The sequence below is a fragment of the Rattus norvegicus genome, chromosome 2 (genome assembly GCF_036323735.1).
Source record: "Rattus norvegicus strain BN/NHsdMcwi chromosome 2, GRCr8, whole genome shotgun sequence".
Lineage (NCBI taxonomy): Eukaryota > Metazoa > Chordata > Mammalia > Rodentia > Muridae > Rattus > Rattus norvegicus.
This window is the reverse complement of record NC_086020.1, coordinates 63,863,495-63,877,917: the sequence shown is the minus strand read 5'-3', so window position 1 is coordinate 63,877,917 and position 14,423 is coordinate 63,863,495. Positions and strand designations below refer to the sequence as shown.

General features: G+C 42.5%; 1 protein-coding gene across 3 annotated transcripts in view; it reads left to right on the top strand.

The window, feature by feature from the left end:
• The window catches only part of Cdh6 (cadherin 6), a 150,680-nt gene that overhangs the window by 74,392 nt on the left and 61,865 nt on the right, over positions 1-14,423 (top strand). For all 3 annotated transcript variants that reach the window (XM_063281354.1, NM_012927.2, XM_063281355.1), the window contains exon 2: positions 5,749-6,112. In XM_063281354.1, coding sequence (XP_063137424.1) covers positions 5,885-6,112 — 228 coding nt within the window. In that variant the 5' untranslated portion in view covers positions 5,749-5,884. The remainder of the gene's footprint in view (positions 1-5,748; positions 6,113-14,423) is intronic.

Here is a 14,423-nt window from a genome sequence, read left to right as displayed (position 1 = left end):
TAATGTGTCTCCTTAGCATCAGTTTACTTCATTCCCGCATATTTTCTGCTTCTTTAACTGGCTAGATTTTAATTCACTAAATGACATCCCCATTACCCTCAGAGTAGGCCTAGAGAACATGATCAGAGGAAGCAGGAGGAATATATGAGCTAGCATATGAAGAAGTGTTGAGCAATATGGAGTCTTCTAGGTGTGGCAAAGCAGCTATGCTCCTGCAGCTCCTGCAGCTGTGGTATACAAGACCCACACAAGCCTGGCCCTGTCCCCACCTCATTGTGAACAGCAGAGGGCCCATGAGGTCCCTCCCCAACCTGTAGGACTATTGACAGTTAAGGGCTGTTAGAGGAGGCCTTATCTCTTATTCAGTGGTGTTGACCACTAATAGTTGCCCTTGCTCTGATAAATAACCTTCCACCCATATCCAAGCAAGAAACTCTCAATGCAACTGAGTGTATCACACAGAAAGAACTTTAAAAGGAGATGGGTTTCAATGGGAGAGGCAGAGGGATGGGCCAAGAATGAGGGAAAAAAACAACTAAAATTCATTATATTAATGTATGACACTGCCTAACAATTTTTAAAAAGAACATCGTACTCATGGTTAGAGTGCAATGGGGTCAGGAATAAAGCTAAGTAGTTATAAACTACTAGCTGTCTTCTACTTCATTCATTATAAAATGGAAAAGGAAAGACACTAAAGGTTAATACAAGCTATACTTATGGGTTAGATGACTTAGCATAGAGGACACTTACAGTAATGTTTTCTGTGGGTAGCCTCATGTAAAATAGTATGCTATTATATAGATATATATATTCAACATCCTTTATCTAAAGAAATAATTTCATAATAAATTTTAAACTCTTTTACTATGGTCAGTAGTTGAAGCATATCAACAACAACATTGCTTTATGGAATGTTTGTATTGCTTTCAATAGCAAGCTAAAGACCCCACATATGAAACAATGGGTTTGTAAACGAGGTAGAATGTAATACCATTGTATGATTAGAATTAATCAAGAACACTAGGTCAAATGTATGCTGAACTTTAAAGCATTAGTGTAATTATATCTTTCAATATATCTAATACTATTTGTCTGCAAATAGTGTAATGGAATCAGCATCAAAAATAGATAATACAGTTGAGTCATTCAAACTGTTAGCAAACATAAGTCACCAGAGAAGCAATTCCAATCAATGGAGGCATTTTCTAATTAGCATATTAATGATTTGTGAGTGAAAGGTGATTCCAAAGTGCTCTAGGGAACTTGAAGACCTTGTAATTCTTCTTCTTGTTCCACATAACCAATGAAACATTTTTCTATTATTAAAGTTTGACAGTTTAAAGGAAAGGCTTTGTTAATCAATGGGAGACATCAACTCCGTTTCTGGATTAATCATTACATGTTGGAAATTGATAGAACCTGAACTGATGTGTCCAACGTTCTAAATGGCAAAGTGTGAGTAAAACCTGGACTTGACAAAGAATTCTTATGAAGATTAAAGTTTATACCATCTTCTATGCAAACACGGTCTCCACATATGCACATTACTCAAGTTTTGGGGGTGGGGGACTTGCCCCTCTATACATAAACACCTTAATTAGATTTTTGCATATCACTAAAGTGAACGCTTCTATAAGACTCAAACTGTTTGTCTGGATTAAGCACTTTTACAAACCATCTTCCAGAGCTTACGATAATCGCCTTTAAGAAAAATCAAGTTTGCTCCCAAAAGAAAGAGAGTCAGAGTCTTCCAAAACTGCCATTAGACTGTAATTAGTTCAATTTGAGTTTGTATAGAGTTGTTTGTGAGTCTAACAGTTATACACATAGCTGATTTGCTCTTGGTGCCAATAGGTATAAAAGGAGGGGACACACAAGGGAGGCCTCTCCCTCTCCCTCTATCTGTCTTCTGCCTCTTGGGCACCATGCCTGCTATTTTTAAACCCAGTATGTGTGCATGGCCTCAGCTCTTTGTCCTACCACTTGGGAAGCCCACAGTGTGAGCCACATGCACCTCTCCCAGCTCCAGTGCTCAGGAATGCCCAGCCTTCCACATTCCTCAAATCTCTGATGACTTTCAGCACCTCCTCAGTCCCTGACCTCCAACACCTTGAACCCTGGGGAAGTGTTTGCTGTTGTTACTGTTGTTGAACCTTACAGACACATGCTTGGAGTGTGTTGATTTTTTTCCCCACTCTGTTATGTTGAATTAAGCAAAATCTAAAATATAAATAGTATCCATTCTTGCTACATGAAATTCTTCTCTAACACTACGTGTGAATCCTCTCAGCGTGCTAATTGCCAGGACCATTTGTACAAAGCCAAAACTACTAAATTGACGCAGGCATTGTTATATTTTTTTTACACCTGAATACAGTAAAGATTTATTCTCAATCTCAGCATTGTAAAATGGACTGGAAGAAAAACACACAGGTTCTGTGAGTGCTTTGCTCTTTAAGTGTGCTTTGCTTTTTTGTCTGTGTTCCTGTCCTTGGTGTGTGCAGTGGTCACAGGGATAAGGGTTTGCTTTCTCTGTAACTGTCAGAGCTTAGTTGAATGCCACGAAAAGGTGACCAATTAGCAGATGAATCTACCCTGATTCTAAAGTCTTTCTATTCTTGAAAGAACTTTGACTTGGTTAGAGGTGTATTCCTGACCATCTTCAGACCCTCCGAGTGTGCCATATTTGGATCTGTGATTGCACCTCAAATACTAATAACAAGAATACTGATATCTAGTACTTATTTAGCCAGACACTTTTAAGTGTCAGGCACTGCTTTAGGTTCTGTGCATGGAATGCAAACTCATTTACTCCTCAAACTGCCCCTCTCTGAGATAGATTCTAAAATAACTCTGCCAACAAAAGAAAAATCCGAGGTCAAATGGAATTAGGTAGCTCTTCCAAATTCATAGAGATAACAGAGAAATGCACCCTTCTGAAACATTAGCATCAAATATGAGCAGATCGATGTCGTTCTGTTTTACAGACTGAGGTTTTTTTCATTAGGTCTCAGCCTGTCAGACTGATATAGGAACTGGGTTGTAGCAAAACTAATGTTACAGTGAACAGTGGAAACTCTGCTTAAATTTGCATCGTTTTAAAAGCTCATTACCAACTAAGAAAAAAATGAAATACTTGACATTTTGGTATCTGTGGTATTAAAAAAGAACTAATATTTAATATTCAAGTGGCAACAGCTTGTAGAGTTTGCATACAACGCCCACAGGGATCGATTTTTCTTTAAAATGGCCTTTAGGAGTCAGGCTTTTCAGCAGCTGACACCACACCGCCATTCTCTGCATCCCTCTCTCCTGCCAGCACCATGGGGCACACACGGAGCAGAGCAGCAGACGTGTAATTCTTCACTGCAGGATTTGTCTTTGCAAATAATGGTGAATGTGGGAAATTAGGGAAAATGTCATTTTCACTGAATCAACCTCAGTGTAATCTCTATTTCTAAAAATGAGTAAGTGTCGCTGGAGAGCTTTCTCCACAGGCGCGCTCAGGCCCCTCACTGCTCTAACCCACAAGAGAAGGAAGAATCATCCCACACCAGGGCTGGGCCCGAGGACCTACGCATGTGCTGTTGCCTGGCGTTTTCCTAACCTGACTAATAAGTAACGGTGCAAGCTCAGTCACCTGTGGAGCTTCCCGCCTCCCCAGCCTGCTGTCAGGAAGGTGCAGAAGAATCGAATAAAGGTTTGAAAGTGCTAAATATGATGGAATATTTCACTTCCACCCTAGAGAATGTTTTCAGTACCGTGTTAAATGTCTATAATTACTCACTGCTGGGATTGAAGGAAACAAAAGTTAAGATCCTTGTCGACTGTACGTTTGCGTGATAGAATGGTAAGGATCGAGTAGATCCGTCTCTTATGATTGAGAGAAGGAAAGATACTGAACAGAGCACCTAAGGCGTGCTTATCCCTGTGGTTTAAGGAAGACATTCCCATCCAGTTCACATGGTGTTCTCATCCCAAAGCTCTTGTGCTTATGGGTGCAATACTCAAGAAAATATTCAAGTGGCATGATAAATATGTCATTTATTAGATCCACTGTATTCTTTTTTTCTGGGAAACTTAGGCCAGATGTGGTGGGACTGGACTATAATGCCAGTGTTCTTGGAATGTGAGGCGAGGGAAAGTGTAGGTAGGTAATATGGCATGGGAGGCCTTAATTATGTAAGCCATGGAATCAAACAGGCCATGTGTACCAAGAGTCTGGCCCTGGGATATTTTTTTTAAAAAATAGATTGGTTTCTTGAAAATTAATATTCGCCATAAAAATAATTACATTGTTTAATGGCTGACTTTTCTGAAAATCACACAGTCAGCAGTTCCTGCTGTGATACTGGGGGTTGCTTAATTCATTCATAAAAATCAGAAACTATTTGACCAATCTGATTGTTGATAGCACACATGAATTCTAAAGATACAATTCAAGGATTTCCTGGGGAAATTGAAATACTGTTTATTTAACTCTTGCATGTTTATTCCATATGATCTGGGAGATGATCTATCCCTTCGGTTTCTGATGAGTGGGTTCACTAAATATATCACAAACAGAAGTAAATTGATATGTAGAAAGTACCTGACAGGTAGTTTCAACAGAAAGGGTTAGAAGTGTTATCAAATCAGGAACTTACAACCTCGGCTGCAGTTCCCAACTGAGCTTTCTTTCAACAGATGAGCTTCTCCTGGCTGAACTTCCAACTTCCTGTTTCCACAGTAGGCACTTTCCTGGCGCGGGGCAGACAGACGATAGTCCCCTCGGGTAGAAAGGGCTCACCTCTTAGCTACTCTCTAGGACACAATGCTTTTGCTCTCGGCCTGCTTTCTGCTATTTTTCCTCCCTGTCAGAGTTCAGGAGACAACCCATCCCCAGACAAGGGATCTTGGGTGACATTCTGAGCCAGTTTCTCAGTGAACTGAAACAGTGCATGGCAAGGGACCAACATGAAGTACATTGCAAGGTTCTTAAAAAATATAAATTCTGTGTAAATAGTTCTCATGGGGTGGGGGGTGATAAAGTTTGCAAAGTTTGGATTAAATACAAGCCTACTACCACCACTGCTATATATATATATATTATATATATATATTATATATATATATGACTTCAAAAACTTCCCTCTGCAAATCTGCATTATGAAGAGAAGGCGTATGGTGTTTTCCAACCTTATTTGACCTAGCTGATCCATCATAGCACATCTCCTCAGCCAAGAGTCTGCAGAATAAGTTCTGCCTCGCCTCATGCCTGGCACATCCCAGGTGCTCAGAATATTCCAGTGAAATTTCAAAATGATCCACTTGCGATTGCATTTAAATTGTCTGCGGTATTCTTTGCCTTGGACTTGTTCATGGAGATAAATATGCAAATGGAATCAGAAACACAAACTCGTTTCCTCTAACCAGATCTCAGCCCACATATTCCAAAGCAAACGAGTAGTGAAATTATCCATCGTGGCGCGTTGAACTCTGGCAAAGCTATTACTTAACGTCGGATTTGCAAGAGATACAAAGGGGGAAAACAGAAAGAGCAGTTCCTGCTGGGCATGTGCCTCCTGTCCCGCACATCCCCTTCCGTGTACCTAAAAGACTGCTGTCCTCGTTTCAAAATTGATAGCCAACGTTTCTTGTTGCTATTTTGCCATTCAACTTTCTCCATTCTTGCTCCTGCCTATTTGCTCTAACGCTGAATTTTAAGCATCTCTAAAGTGCTTGGTATGTTATTATTCTTTCCAGATACCCTCTGAAAGCCAAGCAGAGAACATTAAGGAAGAAAGGAGGAATGAGCCTGGGTCTGGTGCGGTGAAAAGAGACGCATTAAGGAAAGGGGAACTCACTACCCAGACGCTCCACTGCCAGCCTTGCCATCAGCATGAGAACTTACCGGTACTTCCTGCTGCTCTTTTGGGTCGGCCAGCCCTACCCAACTTTCTCAAACCCGTTATCTAAAAGGACTAGTGGCTTCCCAGCAAAGAGGAGGGCCCTGGAGCTCTCTGCCAACAGCAGGAATGAGCTGAGCCGTTCAAAAAGGAGTTGGATGTGGAATCAGTTCTTCCTCCTGGAGGAATACACGGGATCAGATTATCAGTACGTCGGCAAGGTAGGACTCCTTTGGGTGTTTTGACAGTCTAGGCTTAAAAGCCTGAAGAAGTTACTGCTAAGAAATAGACAGGGAGAGTGTGAACTATTCCCCAGTACAGTATGAATTGTTGCTTATCTGGTAAGACTCTTTTTCTCCTCGCTTGAGTAGCCGCGGGATGAAAGTGTAGCAAGAAGCTGAGAAATGTTTGCGGTGTAAGAGAGAGAAGGCTCCGGTGGAAAACGAACCGCCCACAACTATCCACGGAGGATTATCATAAATCCTTTAATTTTTTTTTTACTTTAGCTGGAAAAATGGGGTCCAGCTAGTCTGTAAAGTGGTGTCTATTAAAAAATAGAAATAGAACAATTGTGCTGTGAGGAGAGCAAGTCCTTTTCTCATTTTGAAAGCAAACAGTCCGAGCTTGGGTCACATTAACTATTTCTTAGCCTTGCTTCTTCCGGCACCCTTGGCTCTCAGAGCAAACAGCGCCTTTTCTGGGCAAAACTCAGCCCCGGGGGTTAAATGTAGTAGTTACTGCTGAGAGTGGTAGTGGGGTTAGTCTTATCCCAGATAATTGGCAGGAACCAAGCATTTTAAAGTCTTAGGATTTAACTGTAGCGAGGTTGATGAAAGATTCATGTTACACGAAGGTGCTATTTCTAGATAACATCTGACCATTTTATTGACTGGAAAGTAGAGTGAGGTGTTCATCCTTCACCTGTCATGATGAATGTCGCCTAATTGTATCATCAGCTATCTTGCTGAAGAAAAAACTGACCTGGGCAATAATGTAGAAGACAAACCAAGGGTGCCAGTTTATAGTGTGTAAGATTCTGCATTTCATTAAGTGGTGTGGATAAGAAAAATAATTGTCGCGCATCTCTTAAACTCAGAATGAACATAAAAGAAATATAGATGATAAAATGCCTTTTCCTATGATTGATTTTAAAATACCTTCATCGGCATATCAGGCAAATAGCATAAATTTTGCAGATTCCAAAGGCACATGTTCACATTTCAATCTGTGATCAAATATCCCTGAGTAACTCTGTGCAAACATTCTCCTTATTTACCACCATAAATGAAGGAGGCTTAGGTTGAGATAGTCAGGCAATGTTCCAGGAAGGTGAATTATTAATGTGGAATAAAGTAAAAGAGGAAACATCCAGAGACCTGGGGACAGTGACACTGATGCCCAAGGATCTTGTAACCAACTTGCTTTGCAACTCACTCCTGGCGGGACCCCCAGGACACAGGCTTCCCTTGCTTGTTCTTCACTTCCTCTGTGCAACTTGATGGTACAGTGTTAATGGAGTAATGGTTTTTTTTTTTCTTTTCATCTTTAAAGCACTTTTACAATGCAAATAGCATTATTACCATAGAAGATTAAGCTTTTTTAAAAGGCTCTTTGTCAAAATGATTGAAATCCCCTCCCCCGCTTCTTTTCTCTTTCCAAATTGTGATACTGTTTTATTTCTATAATACCACAGACAGATTTCTGACACCCAGGATAGTAGCAGCAGCAGTGGGCCTAAATGCACAACCATCAGTTTAATACTTAAGATTCTGCTAGGGGAAATAGCCGTGGGGATAAGTTGGAAACTATGGATGTACAGGTCCAAAACCCGCTCACTGAACCACCAGTTTCCACGACCCTGATGTGGTAATGAACCTTCCAGGCTTCCGTTTCTCCAGGTGGGAAGCGCAGCCTCATCCTCCTGTTGGAGTTACAGGGTAGCATCAGTGAGACAGGCACCCAGTGGCCAATCCACTTGAAATCTGTAAACCTGTTGAAAAACTCATTGCACATGCTCCACCAACTCTATGGGCGACAAAGTAAAGTGGAATATTGAGTCTTAGAACCCTGCAGAAGCAAAACACGGTCATCTGCAAATCTCAGTCTAAAATATATGGCAATAAATAGCGGAGTGGATCCACAGCCACGGCTTTACCCACACTGATTGGCTCTGGGTAGTCTGTTGGCAACGCTGTAGTTCCCTTCTTCACCCTCACAGTCCTCTGCTTTTTCCTGTTGCCCTCCTCCTTGAAGGCATAACGCAAGAGGAATATTAGCGGGAGAAACAAGATCAAAAGTGAGAACTGAAGTTGTCCTCACCCTGCCCGTGCCACTCTAGGGGACATGAGCGTCGTTCTCACACTGTCGAGATGGCTGTTTCCCAAATCCATCTCTGCAGAAATATGATACCAACAGACAACCGTCTATTATTATTCTAATTAAAAGCAGAAGAAAATAAGAAAAAGAAAAAGGAAACGCTGGGTGGGAACCGAGGGGTAGAGTGCTTGCCTAACTGGTCAAGGCCCCAGGTTCAGTCTTGTCCACCTTTAAAAAAAAAGAGAGAGAGAGAGAGAAGTGGAGCGGACCTGCACTGTGAGGACACATGTGAAACTTTTAACTTCAACTCGCTTGGAAGAAAAGACAACTAATGAGACTTCAGGGTAGCCGTGTCTGGAAACCTTGGAAGGAAAACACTAGACTAAAGGTTCCAGAGTTCTCTAGAGTCACAGGCCTGTTTCTCAGGCTGGCCTTAGGCAGAAAGAAATACCTAATGGTCTCATGTAGTAAATAGTTAGACTAAAATAGCTCCATAATTTCTCTTCTGAGAGCTCAATAACCCTTTGAAATGATAATACATGTAAAGTAACAAAAACCGGTATTTTTATCTCAATCCTAATCACCATCTCTTCTAGGGCTTTGAACACGTTTTCAAACAGTTTGGACCCCATTCCCTAGCTGCCCTGTCCACCATGAAGTCTACACCTTAGATGCTTCCCAGCCATGAAGGGGAAATCCAGGCACTGAGTATGACATCATCAAAAGGAACATAGCGCCACCTTCTGTAAAATCTGTGAACTGCCCTGAGCTAGCAATGGCAAATTGATGGGCAGAAAAGTCAGGTGTTGCTGTGAGGCCATGACATTCTACCACCTCTCCTGCTAAGTTGCCTGAAGCACCCAGACTACCTCTGTGCAAGCTCTGGGAGCCACGGACTATAGTTAGCTTGGTGGATCCACACAGAGACTGTAAGATAACCTTTAGTAGTGTGGTCAGTACTCCAAATAGTAACTACTCAGAGCCTAGCACAGTTTCACCTAAGATTAAAGAGAGGGGTACAATCTATGCATGGAAGGACAGAAGCGCTCACAAAGCAAAGTCGTGGAATTGAATGAACAAACAGTACTTAAAGTCTAAGGAAAACACTTAGCAGATAGACAAGACCTCTGCTTGTATTTGTGCTGGTCTGTTCAAAGCGAGTCAAAGGGAGAGTAGGGGGAGGAAGGAAAATGTAAGGGTGAAAGGGGAGGGTGAAGGGGGCAGGAGTCACTCAAGGTTACAAGAGCCTGCAAGGAAAGAGAGCAGGGCTGGGGCAGCCATGAAGGGAGCCATATGATCGGAACTGGGACATGACTGGGCAGCAGTGGCCCCTTTGTTCTTGTCCTCGCATCCGTTAAGCTCTTCCACTGTGCTGTGTCCCGGAAGAGATTAACATAGACACAGGAAGGAGGCAGAGCTGGGATGCACTTATGAGAAAGCCTAAAATCACAGTAGCAGATAGAGCTAGCATGGTGGGAAGGAGTGGTCCTAGGTGCTACAACAGTGTGAGCGTCAGATAGAAACATAGATAGGGGTACAAGTAAGACTGTTGATTGGAGGAGACAATTTTGAGGTGTCTCAGCAAAGTAACCTTGCTGGGAAGGCACACTCTTGGTTCTCAACCTTCCTAATGCTACAACCCCTGCAAAAGGGTCATTTGACCCCCAAAAGGTGGCGGCCCACAGCTTGAGAACCACTTCTCTACTCCTCCTTACTGAATCTGAATCTCCCGTTCAAAGGGATCCACAGGTGAGCAGTTTGCAGATTAAAAATCGAGGACTGCTATGTTTAAAGACACCTTGCCTGGGTCTCACCTCTCTGGAGATCCGGATTTAGTTGGTTTTTAATTAAGTACTAATGATTCTGACAGTGTTGTCAATTTCCAGAACCCCAGCCCTAGAGGATACAACTGTCAGTCATGATAGCAAAACCATCAGTGATAAAGTGACATCCATAAAGGATTATGGAAAAGTAAGGAAGTGGGGGGCAGCCAGGTTTTAAAGTTCTACAGATCACCCGACCCCACCCCAGAGACAGTGATGGTGTCTGGACCCCATCTTCAAGGCAGAGCGAGTGCTGGTAGTCAGTGCAGAGGGAGAATCACCCAGCCCTCTAAGATAATTGCCTCCAGACACGAAAAGGGCAGAAGTCACAAATCCAAGAGTCCAAACTTCAGAGATCCGACAACCGAGAGAGCAAGAGTGGCACTTGTGACCCAGAAAACACGAAGCGCATGTTTTCTGTTAGCGGATGGAGAGTGATCGCCTTTATCTAACATTCCTTTGTATGATATCTGGCTTATTAAAATTAATAGGAAATGGGAAAGAAAGTGTTTCTATCTTCCTTCCCAGACACCCCCACACCCACTCGACCAGCTTCACAGAATATAGCATTTCCCTGTCCGTAGCTGGTATCCATTTTTGACTGTTTCATACCAGAAGGGACTACAGAGCCACAGAGAGAGGTCAGATTTTAAAAATGGAGGCACCCCGTAGTCAAAGATGAAGGTTGTGGGGTGTTTAGCTTAGCTTAGTTTTGTTTCGTTTCGTTTTCATCTCAGAATTTGGCCCACCTTCCTACAAGAGCCTCTTACATCATTTTACACCACACGTGACAAATCTCATCCACTGGATCTTCTGGGCTATTCTTTAACCCCCTCCCTCCACACAAGAGATGGACTGCCAGACGTATCTGAAGTACAGTTCCTTTCAGTGTCGTGCCGGGAGGGCTACTCTATGGGATTTAGTGTGCTGTACTTTAGAAGTATTTTCTGTTACCTTTTGGGAAATTCATGACAGTTTTCTTGGTGGAGGGAGGGGATGATCAGCTGAGTATTTCAGTATCATGAAATTTTAGGTTCTATTTGAGGCCTTAATGGTCCTGATGGAGCTGTCTCTTGAGTCTTTAAAATTAATGTCTACCCAATTCTAGAAGCCATTCTTCTCCTGGTAATTAGACAGCACTGCTTTAACAACTCATAAAAATAAACGCCCTCAGCCATATACACCTTTAAAATTAAGGATGAGCAATTATTTACTCCTATAATTATATGGTCCGTGTTTAGTCAACACCAAGCAATACTTTACCGATAGTTTAGGATGCCCATATCTGTCATTCCTGTGTTGATGCCGCTTTCAGAGAGAGCATAAGCCAAAGAGGAAACCTCCTGGCACTAACTCAGTGGGTAATTCACAGCATCGCCCAGCCACATGTTGCCTCAAATAGCAGCAGCGTCAGATCAGAATGAAGCCAGAGCTGGCATTTTCAGAAGGTCACTTTGGCTCAGATTCTCTGCCCAGCACTTCAAGTGTGTTACTTCACTGGGCCCTGAAGTGGTCGGTGTCCACCAGAACTCACGCCAAAGTGTACCAATGGAACGGTATGGAGAGCTGCTGGAGTCTCTAAGTATGGCTTGGGTTGTGGCATCTCTAACCTCACAAGGGAATTGATGTAGCTCACGGGAAAGTGAGTTAGCAATCACAAACAGGTTCTGATTAGATGGCTATCACCATGTGCCTTCCTCTTCCACACACAGCTGCAAGTTGAAGCATCACAAGGTCCTCATCAGAGCCACACAGAATCTCTAGTTGTCTTTCCTTGGTTTCCCCATCCCCCAGAAATATAAGACAAATAAACTTCTCTTCTTTATAAGCTTCCCAGTTTTAGGCATTCTGTTACAGCATCTGAAGGCAGACTAAGACTGGTGTATACAATAACACTGATGTATTACTCATCGTCGTCGTTGACGTTGTTGTTGTTGTTGTTTACAAGTCAGCCAAGGCTCAAGGAAGTCAAACGTTCAGCTCAGGGTCTCACACTGCCAGGACCCTAGCGGTCAGAATCCACTGCTGGACCACCAGAGTATTACATTATCCCTCCCTTCCTGAATGCTCACCATTCTGAAGACCTATTTTGAAGTCTAAATAAAAAGAGTAAAAATAGCCACGAATAAGGAGGAGGACGAAGAGGAGGAGAAGGAGGAGGAGGAGGAGGAAGAGGAGGAGAAGGAGGAGGAGGAAGAGGAGGAGGAAGGAGGAGGAGAAGAAAGAACAAGCCTTGGCATAGTCGTTTCTTAGCGCCCTGAGAACTAACTGTATAAAATCCAAGTACGGAGAGAAAGGGATGTAGTAAAGACTACTTTTTGAAGTGCTATGCAAATAAAAGCTCACATCCATCTTTCTTGATGGTCGTTTCTGGAACACACCAGTGATATTTAAAACGGTTACAGCATGTGAGCATTTACAGTTAGACACAATTAGTGATCTTTCTGGTCACCGTGATTTTTTTTCAAGGTCTTTTCTTTCCCTTGATAACCTCTAAACTTCTGTTCTGGTTCAGTAACCTGTGACAATCTTCCCACTCTGACTCAGGGCAAGTGCCTTGGGCACATCTTTCTTCTCCATCATTTAAATTTAATGCTCAGCCATTTAACATTTTTATATCTCGACTCGGTGTATTTAAGATAGAGTGGCTGCACACACTCTCTCATTGATTACTCTCCAGGAACTTTCATGGGGTCGCGTCCCAGCTGCCAATATTGTCAGTCATTGTTTCCACCGTCTAGCAACTGATTTCACATTAGTAATAAAATTTTTTTAAAAGCTTCCATCTGCTATTTGACTCTGAGAAGCTCCCCTGCGCGGCAGCAGTCCTCTGACTTTTAAAATCTCCTCTGTGCTTGGCAGCCCAAGTAGAGAGCAGAAAAGTTTCAATATGTGACCTTGACCGTGAACCCCAAAGCGGCTGTTCAGCCGTGCAGGCTGCAGAACGAGCCGAGCAACGCATAGAAAGCAAACGGAGACACGGCCCTCACTCCTCCACCTTCCTTTCCGACCATGATGCGGAATCCTAGAGCTTCCTGTATGAATCCAATCTGCTGTTTAGAATGAGGGGATCAAGGAGAATAGAGGAGAGTTAAGAGCTCAGATCCTAGGGGCTGGGGATTTAGCTCAGTGGTAGAGCGCTTACCTAGGAAGCGCAAGGCCCTGGGTTCGGTCCCCAGCTCCGAAAAAAAAGAACCAAAAAAAAAAAAAAAAGAGCTCAGATCCTTCTGTGGTAGCTATTTTACCTTTGTGGTCAGTAAGCTAAGCAGCTGGAGGTCAGTGGAGGCCACAGACGCCCCTGCCCCACCCCCAACATCCCCCCCTGGCAGGGCTCATAATGCAAACCCTCTGCTCTCTATTTGTAAACACTGACAAGCATTTCTTTATTCATCGCCTTAATGTGGGATTGTTATTACAACATGAAAATTTGTGGCTTGCATCGGTTCATTTTCTGCCACACTGTGGGCCCTCCACATTAGATGGGAATATTAGTATGCAGAACGCCAACAGCTTGGCTTACGTTTCTTTTCAAATCAGAATTCCTAATTATGATTTTGAGTTTCATTTCAAAAATTGAATAATGAATTCCTAGTGTAATCAGTTGTCAGTATACTCTTAAACAACTGTTGTGGTAACACTGGTTTTCTTCATTTCCCCTGATATGAAGAGCCAGTGGTGTGTGCACTCCAGTCAGAAGTGTAAATTGAGAGAGCCTTCAATTCTCTAGTGAAAAGTAGATTCTAATTGCCCTTTGCAAAAAAAAACAAAAAACAAAAACAAAAAACAAAACAAAACAACAACAACAAAAAACAGGCTTAGGCGAGAGAAGCTATGCTTACATTTCATGTGCCACCATAACTTTAAAGAGGATGACTTTTGTTTAAGTGTATATTGCTGGTAGCAAACTTCATCTTCCTTTAGATTTCATGTTGTGACAAACCAAAGTGAAGAGTAGTATAATCGCTTGAGCATAGTAAAGGTTTCGGAGTTACTTAAAAACTTCATCAAGAACCAAAGAAGAGGTTTAAAATGGAATGCCAATGCCATCAAAAGAGAAGAAGAGGGTTTTTTCTTTAGTTGTCACTATTTTGTTTAATTATTTTTATTTCATTTTGCGTATGGGTGTTTTGTCAGCATGTATGTCGGGACAACACTTGTATGCAGTACCGCTGATGGCCAAAAGGGGGCATCGGATTTTTTTTTTCTTAAGTTGAAGTTACAGATGGTTGTGAGCCTCCATGTGGGTGGTGGGAATTGAACCCAGGTCCTCTGCAAAAGCAGCCAGTAGCCTTACCTGCTGGGCTATCTCTCCAGTCCCTTAAGTACCATTATTGATAAGTAAGGAAAAGTAACAGGTTTTTTCAAAAGCAGGTGTAGAAAATCAAATTGGAAA